This window comes from Typopeltis vanoorti, chromosome 11 (assembly GCF_054136105.1).
Source record: "Typopeltis vanoorti isolate ZY-2024b chromosome 11, IOZ_Tvanoo_1.0, whole genome shotgun sequence".
Taxonomy (NCBI): Eukaryota; Metazoa; Arthropoda; class Arachnida; order Uropygi; family Thelyphonidae; genus Typopeltis; species Typopeltis vanoorti.
The window spans coordinates 41,831,991-41,857,647 of NC_143559.1; the positions used below are offsets into that span (position 1 = coordinate 41,831,991).

Genomic DNA, 25,657 nt, shown 5'->3' on the forward strand with positions numbered 1-25,657 from the left:
ACTAAAATATCCCCTAATCATTTTGAGCAGTGAATGTGTTTTGTCCTGAAAATCTTAGCTTCTCTCTCTCTCTCTCTCTCTCTCTCTCTCTCTCTCTTTCTCTCTCTCTGTTTCCTCTATGCCAATGATGGTGCAGCATGGTAGAATTTCATCTGAACTGGGGCGTTGCCCATCAAACAAGGATGATAATAAAAATTAACTGCTGGAATAAAGGCCAATTCAGCAATAACAGAATTAAAAATAGGCACCATCAGTGTAACGGTATTAATAGATAATAAGTGGAAATGGTAGAAGAATTAGAGAAATATCAGGTTGACATTATCATTATTACCAAAACAAAGAAGACAAAAACAGGTGAGACACACTAGAAAGTACTTACATAAACAATCACACCATAAAAATCATTACTCATCCCAACAGTATAGCATCCTCAAAACACAGAGGGCTATTTGTTTAAATGACACAGCCATGCTACTGAAAACATAGGTACCTTTGCAACACGGTTTAGCTGAAATCCCTGTAAAACCGATAAAATACTCCATATTATTCTGCCACCAACACACGAGATCACAGCAAAACTGTTCCCATCCATTGTTTTCAAAGTACATCAGAAAAGATAGCTAAATTTCTCTGCATATGCTGAATGGATTTGGTAAGGAGAATTGAGAAAATACTATTCAGTGAGAGGTTTGGAAGTAGAGAGTCAGGAAAACTAGAATGTTAAGAGAGGATGCAGGTGAGCGTGGGTCCAGGTATAGTAAGTGGGAAAGTGATCACATGATTCTAAATATAGCATCCCCAGGTTGCTTCTTAACTTTAATGGGCTAAAAAAAAAAACCAGACAAAGTGTAGGAAGGTTGTGGGTTGAAGGGGGGAGGATGGTATTGTAATTTATGTATAGTAATGCTAGAAGTATTCAGAATGAGGGTGAGAAGTTTTTGGCATTGGTTCACTCATCTGGGCCAAAAGTTATAGGCATTAATGAGACTTGGTTAACTGAGGATGATATGGTCACAAAATAGAATGCAAAGGAATATGGTGTCTTCAGAGAGGACAGAAGAAACAGAAGATGGTGGAGCAATTTGTTAACAATACTAGATGAAGTGAAGCCAAAAAAGAGTAGAAGTACATCAGGGGACAAGAATGCAGAGGGCAATTCATTTGAAGCTATGTTGTGTGACATAGAGGCCAAAGGATGAAATATGTAATTGGGCTGCTGCTATAATCCCAGTGGTATTAGGGGGAATGTAGATGACATGCATTGGTAAATTAGCATGATTAGTGCAGGGTGAAGAATTATTATGGAGGATTTCAACTATTAGGTTATAGATTGGAGGAAAGAATGGTCACAGGTGGAGAAGGAAATGGAATTTATACCACTTCTGAGAGATAATTACCTGAGGCAGCATGTAATGGAGGGGACACAAAGTTTGAGAATGCTAAATTGATTCATAGCATCAGAGACCTTAACGGTAACCAGTCTATCTATGCTGCATTTGCTCGAGGAAAGTGATCGTTTTGACAGACATGCAGAATTTTCTGTTAAGAAGGGATATGTGTGTAATTGCAAAAGCATGTGTTTATGACAAGCTGTGGAGTCAGTTTTCTATAGTACCATGGTATAAGAAGTTAAAAAGGAGAGATGTTGGTGAGAGATGGTCAAGGGATGTTTGAAAAAAGCAATATCAGGCTGCATACTCAGAGTCAGAAGGATAAATCAGATATGAATTAGATGGATGAATGGCATCATTAACCAGGAGTCACAAACAAAAAAAAAGTTTTGGAGGGAATATAAAGAAATAGGTGATAAGCATGCCCATGAGCAGTACAAGGCACAGGCAAGAAAGGTGACCAGTATGGTAAGGAAGCCCATAAGTAATTGTGAGAGAAAGCTAGCTGATTAGGTCCAAAGAAATCCTAAAGAGTTCTTTCACTATGTGACAATTAAAAGGAGGAATGGCTATGGAAGGATATATTTAATAAATGCTGATGGTGGAGAGATAACAGAAGCAAACCAAATAGTTGGATTCTGAGTGAGCATTTTGCATATGTGTACCATCTAGGTGATGATGATGCGATTCCAGATATGACATTGAGTGATGGGTGAATAGAGGGTGAAGAAATGGAGGTGCTTAAAATATTAGAACCTCAATACGAACACAGTCATGGGATTAGATAGCATATCTGCCTGTGTATTATGAGAATGTTCAAGAATTATCAACTCCTGATCTTAATCCTCAGTACTGGGAAGGTGCCAATGGAGCAGAAAAAGGGCAACTGGGACAGGAGGGTTCTGTGATGGATAGATCTTGGCTTAGTAATTTGCTTACTTTTTATAATAAAGTGACAATTGAGTTGGATAAGGGAAATGGCTACTCAGTGATATTTTTATAGGATTGACTCTACATACTTTTTTTAGTTCATGACAGGAAGGGACAAAACAAGGGGTCACCCATGGAAATTGTGTAAGAGTATGGTTAGCAAGGGTTAAGACTAGATTTTTTCTTGGAGGGTGGTGAATGGGTTGTCAGAAGTGGTTGTGAGTAATTCATCAGGAGAGATATAAGTATTGTGTGAATAATGGCCAGTGTGCAAATAATGAATCTCTTGCAATGAGTATTCTGACTCCATGCAGATACCTGTATAATAATGATATTAATAATAAAAATAATAATATATTTTCTCTTACTTTGTAAGAAATCTTATATTATCAAAAAAAAAAAAAAAAATCATTATTAAAATTGGCATGGTAAACATTATGCATAGTACTTTATGATTTTTAGAAGTTTTGCATAATGGAAATGGATGCCATAATTGTTTCGATGCTTAAGGATGGGATTAAAGAAATTACAAGTTGTGGGTTATGTAATGGAATTCCACTGCCAGAAGGATGAAGCTAGAAACTAATTGCTGGATAGGAAGCCGAGGTCATGTGGCAAAGGTGCTAACAACAGCACAGTGTAATACTGTGATGTTAAATAAAGAAAAATAATAACATGCCTCCTCTTTTATTCCATCTACTTCTGTGAACAGTCTACCCCACTTTGCCTTCTCCAAAGACTACAATGCTCAGCTGTTCAAGCAAATTGTAAACAGACTCCTCCTTTTATCTATTCCTCTTGTCACACGGCACTAGTGTGCTATAGGTCTTAAGGCCTTTCATGTGTAAATCAGATATAAAAAGTAAATAAATAAAATAAGGCTTTTTTACTGAGGTCTTGATATGATCATGATCACCAACTGGACTAAAATGTTCAAATTTGGTTGTAGGAGTATTTTAGTGGAAAGAATGGGACAGGGTCATTCTGTAAGATGGTAAGTGTATTATTATTATTATTATTATTAACAATCTGACCTCTATGCAGTCAAAAGACTTTTTTGACTCCATGGAGTCAAAGGAGTAGAAAGGTTGATGGGAACATTTTCTTCATGGGAATTGGTAAGTGAAAATGAATGTAATGCATTTCCAAAGGGAGTGAGTTGATCATGATTAAATGACAACACACCTACATTACCTAAGGAAAATAAGGAATTTAATATAAACTACTAACATTTTGTGATGAGCTTCTCAGCATGAAAAAATTGTGTTTTGAAATGGCACATATTTAATATAATGCAGAATTATCACCTTTAAACATTCCCTCATCTGAAATAAAAGCTTTTTCTCTGTAAAGAATAATCGTGATATTATGATCTATTGTGAAAAAGAGAAACTGCACTGTTATTATGAATATATCTGAATAAAACTGTTGATCAGCATTCTTCTCTGATATCATTCTAATTACAATCCTATCGCCAAAGATTCAACCAAATCACAGTTAAACCAATTAAATCAGTTGCTAGAAACACAAATTTATTGGATGTAGACACCATCAAAAAGTTAAAGATTTTTTATGCAGAACACCAAAACTATAAGACTGTCAAGAATACATAAAATAGTTGTTCATTTGTGGTCAATGGCATTGGCTGTCCTACTTCGAAAATGTCAAAATTTTTATCTAATATAACTTCCACAGTTCTGTGAAAGTCCTCTGTCTTCGCTCCTCTGACATCATGGCAAGCTTTGATGCTGTTTCCCCTCTTCACTAGTGTTCCATTAGATATAACTATTCATCTTCTTTCTAAGGACTTTCCACCTGACATCTTTAAATTATTTATTTTGCTGTATACTCTGAATATTCTTCCTGGCAAAGGAATCTATACAAGCAGATGGAAAGTTATACTATGGGCTTCCCCTTGTCACCACTTCTATCAAATTAATTTATGGAACACTTGGAAGAATATTCTCTTCACTACTATCATTCTTTGTCTCTCCACTTGGTCTCGTTATGTTGATGACATGTTCACTATTTGGCCATACACAAATTTATCTAAGAAACTTGACAATTGCTTAGATGAAATTAGCAACCTTTTCCCCTATAATAAAATTTATGTTAAAAAAAATAATGGAGTCCTTCCTTTCTTGGATTCACTGGTGAAGAGGGGGGAGTGGATGGCTCTCTCAGTTTTTTTCATTGATATGAAGCTGACATTCACCAGAATTTACATTCTCTAGGACTTTATGCACCATCTTTCACAAAAATTCAGAGCACATGTCATCCGTTCTTCTAAGGACACTCTCAGACTAGAATTACAATCTAAAAGACCATGTAATTCCAAAGGGATCTTATTTTTATTTTGTGTTCTCCCTTGACTTTCTAGTCATATAAGTGTTTTTTTTTTTTTTTTTTCATCATCATCATCATCATCATCAAATTCCTGCCATGTACCCTCAAGGGGTGTACAGGATATGAAAGTACTACATGAAAAAATTACATCATTACTAACTTCCTATCTACAATTTTCCTCCAAATCAGTCTGTTACTTGTCAAGACTCCAACATTATCAGATCTTATATTTCTATCGTCTAAGGCACTTTGTACCGTATCAATCCACCTATATCTTGGTCTTCCCCTGGGTCGTTTTCCTACCAACCTGGCAGAGAACACTTGTTTTGCTAATCTTTCCTCTCCCATTCTATTTAAGTGACCATACCACCTGAGATTAGCTCTGCTAACGCATTCCTGGATGCTGACAATGTCAAGTTCTTTCCTAATATCCTCATTTTTAATATGATATTTCTATTGATGCCATCTGTTCATGCCTCTAATCTTTCTCAGGACTCTCATATCTGCGGTCTCTAGTCTTTGGTCAAGTGTTTTACTTCTGACCCGGCTCTCAGATCCATAAGTTAAAACTGGTTTGAACACTGTCTTGTATACAGCTAATTTAGTGTTCCGACTAATTTCTTTTTTTTTTTTTCAAATGTCCAATATCCAGGAAAGTCTGTTTCATCAAAAAAAATACACACACACATATGCATGCACACACACACACAATGTATTCCCAGGTTGGTTTATTTTGCATGTCCAACCATACGCTTTCTATTCACTATATGCAAATAATCTTTTTATTGTGCATATCTCTACATGCAATTCAATATGCAAATATGTTAATTTAATTTACTAAAATAAAGAACCAAAATGCTGGATCTAATAGCCACTTGATTTTTATAAATGTTAATTCAATTTTATTTTAATCTAGTTTTTATTTTTTTAAACCTTCACTGTACCATACACTTCTGAATCTTGTAACAAGCTTTGCACTCCTTTGACATTTTGTTTTTCTTGTTTATAACTGTGTCAATGACTCTTTTCTCAGTTCCCATGGATTCCTAATAGTATCATGTAGCCAGAGAACAGCAGAACAGAAGCATTTGGTAACTTTTGTTCATTCCTTTCATGCTTCATATAACAGTCCATTCTATATGTGTATTCACCCTGATGATTTTATGAGATACTCATCATGACTTATTAGTGGTTTATGTTAAATTCCTTATTTTCCTTAGCTAGCTGGCTAAGGTTGGTCGATTGGTAGAGCCTCTGCTACTAATGGCTCAGTTAAGTAAGTTTGAGCGCAGTTAGCAGTTGGAAGGGGGTCAATCGTTCGATGCTGTTGGCACACTCTCCCTCAATGAGTCTTTGGACTCCCTGGAGGTGTCAAATAATAATAATAATTTGCATGTGTAGTCATTTAATTATGTTGTTATTAATAATCGCTTCATTAAATGAGTTTAAAAAGAGTAATATGTATTGTTACAAAAATAGGGGCCACTCACAGTTACTCCCAGGACTGGAGGGTACCTGAATAATATTAATAATAATTTTTTACATGTTTTTTTAAAGCACATTTAATTTTATAAATATTAGGAATTTATTAAAGATTTATATTTCTTTATTTTAGGTCAGATGGATGATTATTTATGTGTATATAGTGAATCGCATGTTGATGTGTTTGAAATTAGTTCAGGAGATTGGGTGCAAACAGTCAATATCAAAAAGGTATAACAAAATTTTAGCTTTCTTTAATATATTAATTAAATATATATTTGATTATTCTTAATTAATGAATCATGTTTAATTAATTATATGAGATCTATTCATTGTCAAAGGATTTGTGGAAGAGAGTGAGACTGGTGAGCATGTGTATAAAGTATTTTGAAAGAGAGTGACAGAAGTGTGGAGAAAATAAGAAATATGACAGGAGAGAGTTGAACAATAAAAGGCCGGAAAATGCAATGAGAATGTTGATTGAGTTGTTGCGGAAAGTAAACTGGTGAATGTAGTATGAGTGACAGTAAAAGGAATTTTGGAAATTTCCAAAAAAACACCAAATTATATTACTTTGGATCTCTAGCAATAAGAACCAATCAAGAAGGCATAAGCACAAAAAGACCCTATCTGATCTCACCCTCTGGTTAATTAAATGAAATAAATTACTCCCTGTTAATCTTAAACCATCCAAACTTCCTGTTACACTTAACCTCTTAATATGTAATCCTAAACTGTGCTACAAGCTCAGTGTCAGTTTTGTGCTATTTATCATCTAATATTGGATCAAAGGCCTCACTAAGTTTTCTGTATTCCTTACAGGCTATGTGAAGGCCTCTTATAAGCTAGCTACTATGCAAAAATAGCAAAACTTATTGGGTGAAGTGATAGAGCTATCCAGCTTACCAACCAAAGACTAAATTAGATCTAATATAAAAATAATTTAATTTATATTAAAAAAGTAGTTAAAAAGGCATACCTGGTTGTGTATTTTTTAGAAAGTAGGGATGACAAGAAATTCAGAGCTAAACTTGGTTGAGCCAAAACATATAATAAGAGATTGAGAATGAAACTCAGCTATGCAAACTTAAATATGTTTATTCAAGAGCCAAAAATAAAGCTGGTAAACAAAGGTGATAAAGAATCAAATGAACTACATAGATTTTGAAGGACTAAGAATTAAAATTATGAAAACTAACAAATTTTGAAAACTAAAAATTTAAGAACAAAAAAGGAACAAAGACTAGTAAAATATATACAGGGCAACATGATGGTGTACTGGCTGTTTTCCTATACAATAAAATATGATGCAACTTCAGAGTTGAAATAATGTACTTGTGGCATAAGGCATTCCAGGTATCTGACATATCCACACTTACTCATCCAGCCAGAGAAGGGTGCAGTGTAATTTATCACTCCACATGAAAGACTTCCAGTGTTCTGGGAATCAATCACAATGTTCTTTACACTAATATAATCCATTCTGTTAATTGCCATTCACTCTTCCCTGTAGCCTTTAGACTCATGATGTCTAAAAATAAATTTGTTGGAGTAATAAATTTCACTAGTCTAGTTTTGGATAGGATAACCCGGATCTGCTTGCAATCCATCAAATGCTAAGAAAAGGACTGCATTGTACCAACTCTAAAGCACTGCAGTGGAAGTGAAACAGATGGTCCACTAGTTTTTATCACTACTACTGTTAATGGTGATGTACCTCCACATTTTGGAGGTCATGCCTGCTCCAATATATCACTAATGGACTGACCATTTAGAGTGACTTGTTCTATTTTAAACCTGATTAAACACTTGTGTGGTGAATTTTCTTTGGAAATCTATGTAACAGACAGAACTCGAGACAGTTCTCCATGAAGAATGGAAGTTAATTTTCCATGAATCTTGTCAGAAGTACAGCTTATTATAACAGTAGTATTTTTGTATGTCTCAGATGTTCTAATATTTTTGGTAACATAGTATATGTTAATAAATTTAGTTTAATTCTTTATCCAAGTGTGAGCAAACAAAGTTTGCACCTGAAAATATCTTCAGGACTGAGGTAAGGTGGTATGTTGGCAACTCGTAGCAAAGGTAGACCAAGCTCTCATCACTCCTTGTCTCAGTATTTCCCACCATGCAAAGCACATCTCCTTGCGGTCATATTTACCTATATGATTTGCCAACTTCCCTTAATGCATAGCATTAAGGGAAGTGGGCAAATCATATAGGTAAATATGACCTCTCCATTGCTTCTGCCTTAGTATCATCACTTCTGGGTTTACCTCCCACTGACGAGATCTCAATAAAGGTTGAAACTGGTCTGTGTAGGGGCCCTTTCCTTAATGCATAGCATTATACATGTCCGCACGGAGATGTGCTTTGCATGGTGGGAAATACTGAGACAAGGAATGATGAGAGCTTGGTCCACCTTTGCTATGAGTTGCCAACAGAGGCACCACCTTGCCTCAGTCTTGAAGATATCTTCATGTGCAAACTTTGTTTGCTCACACTTGGATAAAAGATTAAACTAAATTTATTATAGTATAACCAAGTGCAAAATAAACTTCCAAGTATATGTTAATATATTTTGTTATTAATGTTCTACTTTAAAAAAGCTTTCTTTTTATGATCTAAAATTTTTAAATACTGTGACTTATGAATTTAATTGTATTAATTAAAGAATATGAAAATTTTCAGACAAAACCATTATGTAAATCAGGGATGTTATGCCTAACACTCACAGCAGACCTTCCCCATTTAGTGTACCTACACAATGTTCAGTACAGAGAAAATCAAGTTCGAGTACCAGAGGTCACTATACACCAGATAAAGGAAAGATCTGGCAAAACAGTTCTTTCACGTACTAGAAGACGGTTCTCTATTAGAGAACCAGACAAGACAGGAAAAGGGTAAGTGCTTCTTGTTTTATTTTCATTCACTTTTGTTTTCTCTTTAAACAGCATGATCATCATCATCCTGTCCTGTAGTAGTAGGCCTGATGGCCTGTTACATTCTCAAGCCATCTCTTGGTTGGTCTTCCCAGCAGTCTCCTTCCTCCAGAAATACATTGAAGAAATTACTGATGAGGTATTCGGATCCTGTCCATTTTGTATACGTGCTTTTATATCTTTGTTTTCCATCCAGTCTAGTAATGTATATTATTATTATTATTATTCAGGCCTCCAAGGAGTCAAAAGACTCATCAAGGGAAGGTCTCCCCCTGAGAAACACAAAGTCTATCATACCACTCTTTAAACTCACTGACCGTTCTCGCTCCCACCACTCCATCAGGCAATGCATTTCACGGCTCAACCACCCTCCACACAAAGAAACCACTCCTTACCCTCTTGCTCACAGTTTCCTTTCGTAACTTCCAGGGATGGCCTCTTGTCATCACTCCTTCCTGCTGTTCAACCAAGCAAAAGAACTCCCCAGTGTCAACCCTGTAACCACCTCTCAACAGTTTAAAAGTCTCAATCATATCACCTCTCCTTCTTCTATCCACCAAACTCTGCAGTCCACATTCTCTCAGCCGATCCTCATAACTATCCTTGAACAGTCCTGAAACCATTTTTGTCATCCGTCTTTGTATCCTTTCCACAGTTAATTTATCCCCTTCAAATCCTGGGGACCAAATCTGAGAACAATAGTCCAAGTGTGGTCTGATCAGAGACTTATACAACGGAATGATAACCCTGTTATCTCTGCAGGTCAGTGTCCTTCTCATAATAGCAGCAATCCTCTGTGTTACCTTCACCACAATTGCAATATGTCCCCTAAACTTCAGGTTTCTATCAATCATCAACCCCAGATCTCTTGTCTCCCCTACTTCCTCCAGTATAACTCCTCCCATAGAGTATGCAGCATCCCATCGATGTTTCCCAAACCTCAAGACCTTACATTTTGCTGCATTAAACTGACAACCCCATTCATTTGCCCATCTATCTAGCTTATTTAAATCCTCTTGCAGGGCTACCACATCTGCACTATTACTAATAATCCTTCCCAGCTTCGCATCATCCGCAAACAACTGAATATCCCCCTGCAATCCACTGGCTATGTCATTGATATAAATGTTAAACAATATAGGTTCTAGTACTGAGCCCTGTGGGACCCCACTTGTAACCCTCTGCCTCCTGGAAACTGCTCCACCATACACAACTCTCTGATACCTATCAGACAGCCAATCCTGAATCCAGTTGACCAATCTGACATCCAGACCCATGTGCTGCAACTTAAATATCAGCTTATCATGTGGCACCCTGTCAAATGCCTTCGCCAAGTCTAAGAAAATTGCAGTATATACCTTTCCCTCATCTAATGTTCTTGTAACTTTATTATAAAAGGCTAGCATATTGCTAAAACAAGAGCGTCCTTTCACAAATCCATGTTGATTCTCACAAATAACATTACCCTCATCTGCTGTATACTGTCCCTCACTACTTTCTCCAAGATCTTAACTACAGATGACACACAGACTGGCCTATAATTAGACACTTCCAGTCTGTTACCACCCTTATGCAATGGCACTATCTTACCTTCCTTCCATTCCCTGGGCACCTTTGCCAAAGCCAGACTTTCATTGAAAAGCCACGTTAAAGGCACTGTCAATTCCCTAGCACATTCTCTCAAAACTCTTGGTGAAATACCATCCAGTCCCACAGCTTTATTGACATCCAGAGTACTCAGTATCTGAAACACACTCTCCTCCTGTACCTCCAGACCTCGAACCAGTCCTATCCCTCTAGCATTAAAATTGACTCCTCTAGGATGAAATACTCCAATAAAGTGTTCATTGAACAATTCCACTATGTCCTCTGCATCAGTCACTCTATTCCCATTTTTATCCCACAATATCATTCTTCCACAGACATTTCTCCTCCTACTGGCCACATAGCTAAAAAATTCCCTAGGATTTTCTTTGGATCTTAGGGCCAATCTCCTCTCATATTCCAGTTTCACTTTCCTTACCACACTAGTGTTGTGTCCTATTTTTACGATTTCTACTCTAATCTTACAAATTCCCTTTATCTATATTCTTCTAACTTCTATGCCCAAGATTTTACCAAAACTTATACCAATATCTAAGTTATTACTCCTCGTAGTACCCCTTAATATTTGTATTTATACTGCACCTTTTGGGATATTTAGTTTAGCATATTACATACATAAACAAGGAGAAAGAACTCAAATATATCTGAAAGTGTAACTATTGCAGTCGTGACACTTAACTCGATTCTCAACTTAAATTTTTCTCGTGACTAAGTACAATATTTTCAAGTGGTTATCAACTGCACCATTTATGTTGTCATAAATAGGGAGAAAGTCAATCTCGAATATATCTCTTAGTATTTAAATATTATTGCAGTCGTGACTCTTAATCTCTTTCCTCAACATTAAATTTCCCGTGTGATTAGGTACGATGATTTTAAGGGGTGCATTGGATTATCAATATCAGACAACTCTTTTATCATTGAGCAAAAGGTTTATTAAGTTTCTAAACATGGTACAAATCAAATACTAAACTAAAGCACTTATAGACTAACATTAAATCATTACAAGCAATATGGCTATTTGTGATTATGCCGCCATACACATTAATTCATAAATTCACCTGATGTGAACAAATTTAGATCAATTCACACTATCGGATTTTTCATACTGAAGTAGATTAACAAGTTACTTGCTGCTAACACATACTTGTGACATTTCAATTATTTTACACATTACATTAGGCATTCACTTCATAGGATACGTAATTACTTAATTCACACTATTCTGTTATACCATATTTGCACTAACACACAGTTATGTCATTTAAATATCTTGTGCAATATAAGAGACATGCAAAACACCTTAGGACTCTTAATCATTCACAAATCTTTAACACTAGTCAATCTACACATAACACATTCTATTATATACTAAAGTCCTAGTATAACTTCAACAGTTCTATATCGGAATCACGATACTTTTCACAGACAAATTTCTAGCTAACACTAGTCACTCTTCTGGCCTGTGTCTTATATTCCTCATGCATCTCTTCACCTGTCTCTTTATATCTCTTCCATAGCCTCTTTTTCGCATGCAATTCCTGTTTAATATTGTTTGTCATCTGCTTTGCTTTACTCCAAATTGCGTCCTCTTCTTCACTCGTGGTATACAACTTACCATTGCTGATAACAAATATTCTTTCACAATTTCCCACGCACTAGTGATATCCCGGCCTTCCAATTCCTCCCTCCATGAAACTTCCCGAAGTTGACGTCTAAGACTATTATAATCATCTGCCTTATAATTCCACATAAGTTCCCGTCTCTTTGATACTCCTGCATGTCTATTCATTTTCCAATTCAACACCATATGGTCACTCTCTCCAACTAGTGGGAGAGACGTCAACTCAGTTATTATCAACTCTTCTGATGCTATAACCAAATCCAAAACTTTTGAACCTCTTGTTCCCTCTGTTACATTTTGCCTAAGACATTTGTCCTTCAAGAATTTTAGAAATTCCATTCCCCTATTGCTACATGCATCTTTCTCTCTCCAATTTATACTACTGAAGTTAAAATCTCCCATAACAATCATTCTTCTTGCACTTGCCAAACTTAGCTGTCTAAACATCTCCAGGTCCCCATCCTCTGTGCCCCTGGGTCTGTAGCAACACCCCACTAAATATCCTGTCTTGCCTACCTCTACCTCACACCATATGCTCTCAAAATCATTTGTCTCACTTTCTTCCAAATTCTCCACTCTTAGAAGACATAGGTCATCACTTATCATAAGCAGTACCCCACCACCACGCTTTCCCCTCCTATCCTGACAAAAAATGCTATACCCAGCGACTTCTATTCCTGTTGTTATATCCCCTTCTGTCAACCACGTCTCAGTGATAATCAGTGATATCCTGCAGTTCTTCTCATCAAATTCATTTCAACTGGTGTAAGGCATTGTTCATCTTGTTTTCTGATGATCCAGATCACCCCATAAGTAAGTATTGGTCTTGCCAGCATCCTATCCCATTGTAGGCCTAGTGGCCTGTTACAGTCTTCTCTGGCAGACCATTATTTTTCTTTGAAATTAATATTTGAAAGCATAAAGAATTCAATAAACCAACACATGTAGCATTTATATAGTTTTTCTATTCATACACATTCAAAGACTTTTCTGAAACCTATAAATGCTGCATGTGTTATTTTATTGATATTTCAATATTCAATTTGTCATCATCATCATCATCATCATACGTATCAAGGATTTAGGCCTAGTATGGCCTGTTCCAGCCTTAGAAGTCATCGTCGAATCGTTTAAGAGGACGTCCTGGTTTTCTTTTTCCTAATGGCTTGTACTTTGAGGCTTGTTTTGGTAATTTTTCTGTTTTCATTCTTTGAACGTGTTCCATCCATCTATGTTTATATTTTTTAATTTTTTCAATTACTGGTTCTTGGTTTAATTCTTTCATAATATCTTCATTTCTTTTGTGATCAAATAGGGTATACTTTGCAGTTTTTCTCATAAACTTCATTTCTGCTGTTGTTAATCTTTGTTTGTCTTTTTGTTTTATTGTCCAGATTTCGCTTCCATACATTAAGACCGGTAGGGCTAATGTATTGTATACTTTTAGCCTGGTTTGTTTTTGAACTAGGTTTGGTTTAAATATAGAGTTAATTACTCCTGTGATTTTTAAATATTTTGCAATTTTTATGTTTATATCTTTTTCATTTTCGTAAGTGATCATACATCCTAGGTAGTTAAATGAATTCACCTGTTCTAAGATCTTGTCCTTTAAAGGCCATAGTTTTTGATTTTTCCGTTGATATTATCATACCATAATCTTTGGATATCTCATTTAGATTTAAAATAGCTTTCTGTAAGTTATCTTCAGAATTTGTAATTATTATTTGGTCGTCTGCAAAGAGGAGAGTGTTTAAGTTAACTCTAGGTGAAAGTTTAATTCCTTGATGTAAATTTTTACTCTATTTTATTATTATTTCATTTAAGTAGATATTAAAAAGAGTTGCTGAGAGGGGACATCCCTGTCGGACACCTTGGTTTATCTCTCTTGTCATGATTTAATCTAATTTGTATTTGATTATTTTCATATATACTTGTGACAGCTTTTAGGATATTATTATTTGGTATTTGTCTTTCTTTTAATATGTTAAATAATATGTTTCTTTTAACTTTGTCAAATGCTTTTTCAAAGTCAATAAATGCAATATGTGTTTCTAAATTATATTCTCTTCTTTTCTCTATTATTAATTTTAGGCAGAAGGCTGGGTCTATACATGATCGTCCTTTTCTAAATCCATTTTGTACCTCTAGAATAAAGTTTTCAGAATATTTCATTAGTTTGTTATTTAAGATTCTGCTGTATATTTTGTAACATGAATTTATTATACTGATACCTCTATAGTTTTTAGGGTCATCTCTATTACCTTTCTTAAAGATAGGAATCACAATTGCTTTTTTCCATTCTATTGGGGGGATACCAGTTGAGTAAATTTTATTTAAAAATAATAAGAGTCTTCCTTTGAATCTTGTTCCTGCATATTTATATAGTTCTGAACCTAGCTTATCTTCTCCAGGTGATTTTCCGTTTCTTGTTTCTTTCAGGCTGATTTCTAATTCTTCTTCAGTTATTTCCTTTTCATTTTCGTTAACTGTTTGCCAGTTGTCTTTTTTAAAATATTTGTCTGTCCACAGTTCTGTGTAGTAATTTAGAAATTCTTCTAATTTCAATTCAGTGTTTAATTTTATGTTTTCTTTGGTATCTGCATTTAGGTGTTTCAAAATCTTATATACATTGGGTCTTATTTTATATAAATCATGTTCTAAATTAGAAACAAATTTATTCCATGATTCTCTATGTCTTTTTCTGACTTCTCTTTTAGCTATGGCTCTTATTCTTTTATATTCTATTTCATCTTCTAATCTTTTACTGCTTAACCATTTGTGATAGGCTTCTTTTTTCTTTTTGATTATTTCTTTCATTGTATCATCCCAGATCTTCAGTTTTTTTCTTTTATTGAATTTTTTGGTCTTTCCTAAGCTTTCATTTGCTGCTGAATTTGGTATCGTTTTTATATTAAGCCATTCTATTTCTATTTCTTCATTTTGTTTTATTTTATCTAGATACTGGTTAATTCTTTGTTCATATAGCCATTGTACATTTGTGTCATTCAATAGTCTAGTTTTATAAACAAATGTTTCAATTTTTCTTTCTGTTCTTGTTACTTGTAGCCATTTAGGTGGTAATCTTAATTTTATTTTAACAAGGAAGTGGTCACTGCTTATTTCATATCCTCTGTGAACTCTAACATCTAGCGAAAATTTTGATGTCTTTTCATTTAATATGAAGTAATCTAATATTGATTTCCATCCTCTTGCTTCCCAAGTATATTTATGTATGTCTTTATATTTATAGAAGGAATTTATTATTTTTAGGTTATTATAAACTACAAAGTCAATCAATTTTTTACCATTTCTGAGTGTTTTCTCCATGTACTCCTATATTATTATTAATTTTCGTGATTCCAATTCTTGCATTTAAGTCTCCTGCTAAAATTATGTAATCATTTTTATTTATTTTATTATATATGTTTTGTAGCTGATTATAAAAATCAATATTATCCTGTTCTCTTCCTTCTTCTGGGGCATATAAACCAATTATTGTTAAATAGCCTCTATCTATTTTTATTCTAGCTTCTATTATTCTTTCATTATTCTTCCATAATTTATAATGTTTTAACTGTTTTGAAAGGGAGTTATGAATCTAAATCATGACTCCTGCTTGTGCTCTTTGGTCTCTGTCGACTCCACTGTATATCACATTAAAATTTTCAGTTCTCATAGTTCCTTTTAATTTCTTTTTTGTGATTACTGCTATTTTAAAATTTCTTTCATTTAATAACTGGTCTAATTCTATTTCTTTATATGCTATTCCTCTTACATTCCAGTTTGCTATGTGTATTATATTTTGTCGTTTCCATTTTCGTTTTCCCTTTTCCATTCCAGGGTCGTTTCCCATAGATTCAATCCGATTATCTTTTTCTGTCAGTTTACAAGTATGGTTATGTTCTCCATGTCAGGGAACTAGCCTGACGATGGAATAGTTCAGTGGTAGGGCTGCTACCTTAAGGCTTCTGAACTCGCCTTCTTCCGAATTTAAACCCATAGGAGGAATAGGGTATATTGAAGGGGAAAGGGTAGATTATAGAAGAAATATAGTAAGGTTTATAGAGAGAAAACATAGTTGTAAGGCCAGAAATGAAAAGACCCCATGGCCCTCAAGTACTCTAATAGCACAAGGGTCATAAAGTAAGAAGAGTTGGCTGATAAAGCCTTATAGGAAAGATTAAACCTCAAAGTAGAAGAAGGAGAGGATAGATCCAGCTAGGGGTCCATGGGAGTGCCGCTTCTCTTACAATCAAGATGATTGCCCCTTATGGCCCTGTTGGTCCACGAGTCCTTATTCAGTATATTCGGACCACCCCACCATATATATATATATATATATATATGACAGAATGATCATTGACTCGGTTAACATACATAGTTTTATGAAAAATATTGAATGACTAGAACCGAGATTTAATTAAAAAGGTTTTAATATAAACACACTACTAGTTTTGGCCTGTAACAGCCTTCTTCAGGTGACATTATAAAAGAAAAAACACTAAACATTGAGGGTTAAAAGACTATGAACATCATAGACAGTCTTTATACATAATAAAATATATATTATTATGTATATATATATTTCGTAAATATATATATACGAAATATATATATTTCGTATATAAAATATTATGTGACTGCGATATTCCTTATTTCAGGCAGACAGACAAATCTGTCGAAATGCGTATGGAAGAACACATGAGAGACATTACTTACAAGAGACAGCGAGCAAGTGCATTATCAAGTCATATCCTCTTCTCGGCTAATCCTAATGATGATAACCAAAGTCACAAAGTCTGCTGGGAAAAATCTACAAACATCTTCCGTTGCAGTGATGAAATAGAGAGAAAAATTGTGGAATCGAGAGAAATCATCTTCAATCCTGTTCATCTAAATAACAACTTAAGCTACAACCTCCCTGATAGTCATTCAGCTGTAATCATGTACTGGCGTTCACGTGATGCAGCAAACACGCACTCTCCCAACAATGCAACAAATGAAAGAACAGCTTCAAATACAACTACAACGTTTTAATGCTAATTATGTATAAAGACTGTCTATGATGTTCATAGTCTTTTAACCCTCAATGTTTAGTGTTTTTTCTTTTATAATGTCACCTGAAGAAGGCTGTTACAGGCCGAAACTAGTAGTGTGTTTATATTAAAACCTTTTTAATTAAATCTCGGTTCTAGTCATTCAATATTTTTCATAAAACTATATATATATATATATATATATATATATATATATGGTGGGGTGGTCCGAATATACTGAATAAGGACTCGTGTGTGTGTGTGTGTGTGTGTGTGTATATATATATACACACACACGCACACGCATGTACACACACACACACATGGTGGGCTCCCCTATCCGCCACCCAGGGGACGCGCTCTCTAGAGTTTACAGGGTCCCCTGAGAGAATATTCAATATTCAATTTGTAAACAGTAAAATTTAAATAGCATACAGAATATTGCAATTCGTCTTCATTATTGGCCAGGAGTACTTGGTCATTTGCATATAACAGTCTGGCAAGGTGAATGCCACTTTGTATTGAGCTGCTGTGACTTTTTCATCAAGCACACTAATTTGGAAGCTGGAACGGTCCACAGTTTTGTCCATGATTTTTGAAACTTCTGGAATAGAAGTTTCAAAGTTTTTGCCAGCCTGGCTGGCTGAGTGGTTAGTGTATCTGCTCTCTGCCCAAAAGGCTGTGGGCTCGAATCCTGCCATGGGCATGGATGTCTGCGATTGTCTGTGGAAATATTAGTGGTGGTCGGCAGTAGATGCTGTTGGTGTAGTTGTGGTCAGTTGGAAGATTGAGTTGTGGAGACAGAGCTGTAGAGCAAGTGCCCTACCTCGATAAGTCCTTGGACTCCCTGGAGGTGTCAAATAATAATAATTATAGAAGTATTTCTGGACTAGTGGAAGGTCTAATAGAGAGCAGTACTAGAGATTCCATTTAACATTGTGACAGATATCCCATTGAACTGCTGCATCAATGTTGAAGTCTGCTGTCTGTTTGCTTGTTCCAGTCAGGAATTTTAAAACGCCAAGCAATGGATCAACTTCTTTACCTGAAATGAGAATCAGAAGGTGGACAACTATTTCTTTCCCTAAAATATCCTCCAGCATTTTATCATCCCAGTGAATGGTTAAAAGGACAACTGCTTTAAATTCCACTTTTAGGTCTTTGGGAATTTTCAACTTGAAAATTTAAGAGTAGACTTGTTCAAAAATGTTCTGGTTGGAAACATTTTTTACATTATATGCATTGTAGTTTGCTTATCATGCTATTTCAATATGCAACCTTTGACACACTGTCAAGACCTCTAAACATTCAATAAATGTGTTAAAATTTTTGCTGAATTTTTTATTTATTATATAGAACAAATTAAAAAGATGCATCATATAAAAAAACTAAACTTCAGAAATAAGGAGTACCCTAATGTTCATAATGCAACTGAAAGAAAGTATGTTTCCCTTAGAAAGATCTGGGCACATATCGCTCTTCCAACTTCTCAGAAACTTGGGATTTTTATTTCTGCATAACAATCACACCAGTCAGTGAGCACATGCGATTATCAGACAGAACATATGTTCATAATTGTGATGTGAGATTTGAAAGCTGAGTTGGTAAAGATGAGGCGAGGCATAATGAAATTAAGAAAATTGTAGATATGTATGGAATATGGAAAAGTGAAAAAGACAAAAATAAATTATGTCAATATGAAAATGGTAACAAAAGACCCCTGAGAGGTGCTGTATGGCAATTCGATTATTAGAGGTGTGGTAAACAAGAACATGCACAAGGTTTGTTTTCCATAAGGTAAAATTAACCTCCCAAACGGCTGGGACGTCTATAGACGTCCAACTAAATCTGGATATGTTTCAGCCCACCTGTTTAAAGAACCTGGATAAGAAGTGCAATTTGACTGTCATGTCTATTAGAAAGTGTGATAAACCCTCACGCTGAAGAGAACGGTTAATTGGATTATCTCACATTCATAGCTGCCTCTTAGTTGCCTATAACAAGAAACGCACTTCCTTGTTCCATGCTGGTCAACTGGATTTTGGTTATATACGATAGACTAAAAATAGAGAAATTATTTATATTTTTGTTTTCTCTTTTTATTGTACAATACAATTTTAATGTCTGGACAAAATAAAGATCTTGAATAATTTCTTCACTTAAAAATATTTAAGTGAACAAAACCTTACCTTGGAGAACCAATTTAATTTTTTATTTTTTTGCGCTAATTTTTTTTCTAATCGGTTACTAGACAAAAGATTTTTCTTTGTTCTCGAATTAATTCACGATAATTATTTGAAATATTCTTTTAAAAAAAGAAAAGAAAACCGGCTGCCGACGTTCCAGTTTATATTATTTTTATTTTTGTACAAAACCTTTGAAATTGAATAATACTTCACAGATTTCCTTTAGGACATGCTTGAGCAACTTTGCTTTATAGAGATTAACATGAAATTCTTTAATCATATTACTAAATTTTTTCTTCATGTTGTATAGTGATCTACTGTTCTTTTTACTTTCACTTTCTTGGTTTCTTTGTATAACTGGTCATTACAAAATGAAATTAACAGTTATGATTTAAATTTATATTTTCTGCATAATTCAGATATTTTATTCTCCAATTTTTAAAGTAAGCGATACATTTGCTTATTTTTATCATTCAAAATATGTATATCAAAATTTCATTTCCTTTCACAATAGAATTGAACTTTATTTCACCTCTGATAGTTTAACCCCCCCCCCCCCTGTTGCATTACTGTCACATACCCGAAAACTGTTATGAAACATAGGTACAGTTTTTATTTAATTCGTTATTTTTCTCTAGTAATTGTTCCACATAACTTTAATTTTTCGATACTGAAACTATGTGGTGATTATTATTTTTTATTATTATTTCGGGCGACTCCAGGAGTCCTGACTCATCGAGGGAGGCCCTAAACATCATGTCAACACAACTATGCGATTACATTCTCACAGTATCTATCATACCTTGCCTTGAACTCGTTCACCATCATAGCACCCACAACAGACTCTGGCAGCTTATTCCACTCATTTACCACTCTAAAAGTAAAGAACCCAGCTCTAACACCCCTGCTAATCACACTCTTGCCCAGCTTCCATAGGTGTCCCCTAATTCTCCCACAACCAGTCATGATCTCAAAAATATTCTCTGAATTAATCCTATAGACTCCCTTTAGCAATTTGAATGTCTCAATCATATCTCCCCTTTTCCGCCTATCAACTAGTTTCTGCAACCCACAAATCTTCAACCTGTTCTCATATGGTTCATTCCATAGACCTGTTATCATCTTAGTCACTCGTCTCTGGATCCTCTTTACCACCTCCCCATCAAGAAGGAACCGAGGTGACCAAATTTGGGCACAGTAGTCGAGATGAGGTCTTATCAAGGCTCGGTACAGAGGTACAATAACTTGCTTGTCTCTGCTCGTCAAAGTATTTTTCAACAACCAAGTTAGTTGATGAGCTGCTTTAGCCACTTTTGCAATGTGCCTCCTAAACTTCATCTTCCTATCCGCCAACACTCTCAAGTCCCTGGCCTCATCAATCTCCTGGAGTACGTTTCCACCAATGTAATATACTGCTGCTAATCTTTTCACCCCAAAATGCATAACCTTACATTTTGTCACATTAAATTGACATCCATTCTCCTTAGCCCAGAACTCCAATCTATCTAAGTCATCCTGCAAGACTTTGACATCTTCTGCATTCACTATTGCCTACCCAACTTTGCATCATCAGCGAACAAATGAATTGTTCCACTTAGATCCTTCTCTATATCGTTAATGAACAGATTAAACAGCAGTGGTCCAAGAACAGAACCCAGCGGCACACCACTAGTCACAGGCCATCTTTTGGACTCTACTCCTGAATAAACTACTCTTTGATATCTCTCCATCAACCAACCACCTATCCATCTCACCAACGCTATATCCATTCCCATATGTTGTAGTTTACGGATTAGTATTCCATGTGGTATCCTGTCAAACGTCTTTGCTAGGTCCAGCAGTATCACTGCAAACCCATTTCCCTTATCCAGTTCAGCCGTCACCTTGTTATAAAACTTGAGCAAGTTACTGAAGCATGATCTACCCTTCACAAAGCCATGCTGTCCCCTGTACAGTATCTCATTTTCATCAATCCATTCCTGTATTTTTCCTTTGGCTACTTTCTCCAAGACCTTGACAACGACTCCTGATATGCTGATCGGTCGGTAATTTGCAACCATAGTCTTGGATCCTCCTTTATGCAATGAAACTATTTTCCCCTCTTTCCACACCTTCGAGACTAAACCAAACCTGAGACTCAGATTAAACAACATGGTCAAGGGCACTGATAATTCCTTAGCTGCTTCACCGTGCCGGTATACCATCCAATCCCACAGATGTGTTCACATTAAAGTTCTGTAATAGACTAGTCACCTCCACTTCATTCATCACTATTCCCATATAAACTAATGGTTCCTTCATTTTTTCAATGTCACCACCTGGATGATATGCTTTTGCAAAGTGCTCACTCAGTAATTCCACTATAGTGACTGATTCAGTGACCTCCCTACCATCAGCATTCCTTAAAATCATTTTGCCGTGTACAGTTTTTTTCCTTCTTTCAGCATATTGAAAGAACTGTTTGGGATTCTCTTTTGCTTGCATAGCTAGTTTCCTTTCATAATCCGCTTTTGCTTTTTTTACCACACTCGTTACGTTTCTGGCCTGCACTTTATACCGTTCGTGTGCCTGCAGGTCACCCCTTTCTTTAAATTCTCTCCACAGTTGTTTCTTTTTTTGCAGCTCAAGCTTAATGGTGTTATTCATCCATTTAACCCCTACTTGTTTTACTATTCGGACCCTAGGTATACAATCAGCCATAACCTCCTGGAAATGCTCCTTGACCACTTCCCATGCTCTATCGACGTCCATCCGTTGCAGTTGTACATGCCATGGCACTGATCCAAGCAATCTCCTAAGCCTGTCATACTTGCCAGCACGGTAATTCCACATATACCCTGTTTTAATCGAAAATTCACACATTTAGCCACCTCCCAGGTCAAGACCTTATGATCACTCTCACCAATAGGTGGAAACATGGTCATATTCATTACAGTCAAATTCTCAGATGCTATTACCAGGTCAAGCACTCTCACACCCCTAGTATTTTCAATTACATGCTGTCTCAGATAGTTATCCCTTAATAATTGAATAAAATCCATTTCCTTCCTCACATGTGTCCTCTCCTCCTTCCAATCAATGTTACCATAGTTGAAATCCCCCATAATAATTACCCTCCTTCCACTCATTTCATCAATTTCCCTATGCATACTATCTCCACCATCTATTCCGTCACCTGGTCTATGGCAGCACCCAACTGTATATTTTATTCTGCCAGTCTCAATGTCACACCAAATAGCCTCAAATGAGCTCCTTTCACTATCCTGCGATACAACTTCAATTCTCCTTGGCTGCAGTTCATCAGCTATCATCAATAATACCCCTCCCCCCATTTTATTCTCTCTGTCCCTCCTAAACACACTATAACCTACACATTCTATCCCACTAACTATATCATCTTCCGTCAGCCATGTTTCACTAATGCCAATAACCTGTGGCCAGGAAGAGCCAATCAAGGCCAAAAATTCTTCCTTCTTGTTCCTAATACTCCTGGCATTAGTATACATGAAATGCAGTGATCCCTTAGTTCCATCCCTATATTGATGCATTATTCTAAATGACCCATTCCCATTTTTTGTCCTTAGTGCTGGCTCGGGTACATGATATACATTCTTACACTCATTTGTCTTACTGATGCCTACATATCCAACCGCCCAACCCCCTCCTTGGTAGTTCTAGTTTACCTGGTTTTGCACATCCATTTTCACTTCATTCAACACTCTTTCCAGTCTCCGCACATCAAGTCCATTCAAATGCAGGCCATCCATCTTGTATAAGTCCTTTCGCCCTTTAAACTCATTTCACACATCCACGAATTCAACACCACACCGTCTGCATAACCTGCGCATAATGTCATTTGCGATTATGGCCCTCCTTCTAAACTCCTCTCTGTCATACCGCGGCAACAAACTAACCATTCTAACTCTGTCACTCTTTTCTTTCGCTACCTTTAACAATACTTTCAAGTCCTCTCTCATAAAAAATTTATCACCTTTCAATTCATTCATACCCGCCACAATTATTAATTCTTTCACCCTCTGTTTTTGCACTCTAATACTCTCACTTACATCCTTAAATTTCGCACCCGGTAAGTACGATTTAGTTACACTGCCATCTATCACCCCTCTTAATAACGAGTCACCATACAACACGCTTTCCTTCATTTCAGAAACTCTCCCATTCTTAGGCTGTTTATTTACGTTAACTGAATCACTCTGGAAAGAGTTTTGCAGGTGCTCTAATTTCCGCTGCGCATTTTGTATCACTGCGCGCAACTTAGCGATCTCACTTCCTACAAATAATTCTTCATTATTTTTATCATTTAAACCATTTTCTCTCTCTGTATGGTTGCTTTCACTCTTTCTAAGATCACCGCTCTCATTGCCATCTTGTACATCGCAGTTTCCTATCAAGCCACTATTTTCACTCACATTCTGGCTTTCTTCGACCATAACTATCTCACAACCTGACACATACTTCAACTCCTCACTTTGCTTACACTTTCTGCACCAAATTTCTCCCACCACTATCACTTTCAATCCACATTCCAGCCTCATTCGGGAATGCATACATCCCACACACACATCACGTTGGACAAACTCTCTCACATTATAGTTTTTGAACAATGCCGTCGTATTTTTGGACGCCATTATCTTATGTCTCATTGGCACCATATTTAAATCTATGAAATGTAATGTTATATACTAAATTAAATAAAGGAATTCACACCAAAATCCCACAGACACAACAAGCTACAAAAATTAGGCAATATTACATTATGATTTTAACCTATATTCTAATTTTTACTCAAAATTGTACTTAGCTTTCGGGAGCTCTCTGAAAACACAACCATCCGTCTGGCCCTCTAGCGGGCACCCACAAATCATTATAAATTAGCATTATCATTATAAATTAGCAAATTATAAATCAGACAATATACATATTATTTATGTATATTGTCTGATATTGAGAGACCCTTTACTGGGGAAAGGTTACTGCATTACAATGGATAATTACTATATGTGTCCTGAACTTGCTGATTTGCTTTTACAGCATTGTACAGAAAGTTATGGTACTGTAAATGCAAAAAGGCGAGATATGCCTCCAGATCTGGCTTCAAGAAAGCTATCGAAGGGGGAAATCCGAGCTTATCGGCGAGGGAAAGTCTTTGCACTACGTTGGAAAGACAAAAAAGATGTTTTTCTGCTGTCTTCCCTGCACAATCCATCAACGGAATCCGTGGAGAAGCATGGTTTGAACAAAGAAAAACCCATTGCTGTGTGTGCATACAACGACACTATGGGTGGAGTCGACAGGTGCGATCAGCAGCTATCATTCTACTCTGTAATGAGGAAACAGCATAAAAAATATTACAAAAATGTGTTTGGACATGTATTAGATTTTGTTATTTGGAACAGTTTCCTCCTCCACAAGAAAAAATGTTTGTCTACCATAACATATCTAGAATACAGAATAGAAATTGCGAAAGCATTGCTGCATGCACATGCGCCTACTTCGGCAAGCAGAAAAACAGGAAATCCTGTTTTTCTGCTTTTGAGAGAAAATGAGGCACTTTCTATTCTGTAAGCATTCAACCTCAGACATCTGAGGTTGAACGCTTCTAACTCCAACCATTTTCTCGAAAATCTACCACCAACGGCTAATAAAAAAACCTGCACACAAATGTTATGTATGTAATAAAAAAAATATTAGAAAGGAAACAAAAATCTGGTGCCCTGAGTGTAAAACTGCTTTGTGTGTGTACCCTTGCTTCAAGGTGTTCCACACTGTTCAAGAATTTTAAATTCTGAACAGTATGAAATAAAAAATGTTTGTTTTCAAGGCCATCAAAACAGTCCTTTTCAGGACTACAAATATTGATAGAGGGATACCTGAAAATGAACTGTTTCCTTTTCATCTTGAAGGTGAATTTTTAAGTTCTTTTCATGACACAGAATGATATTTTCCAAGGAATAAAATATAAGAGGAACTGGAATACTCTTTCCAGTTCCTCTCGAACTGGAAAGAGTATTCCAGGTAAAGTATTTCACCAAAACAATAAAAAATAATGAAATAAAATCTACCCTATATATATATATAAAATGATAAGCCT

General features: G+C 35.8%; 1 protein-coding gene across 1 annotated transcript in view; it reads left to right on the top strand.

Annotated features, from left to right (window-relative positions):
- LOC150101467 (serine/threonine-protein kinase Genghis Khan-like) overlaps nt 1–25,657 on the top strand; it is an 896,778-nt gene that overhangs the window by 810,358 nt on the left and 60,763 nt on the right. Inside the window, 2 exon segments of the mRNA XM_090400803.1 lie at nt 6,283–6,380; nt 8,844–9,059. Of these exon segments, the coding sequence (XP_090256929.1) occupies nt 6,283–6,380; nt 8,844–9,059 (314 nt within the window).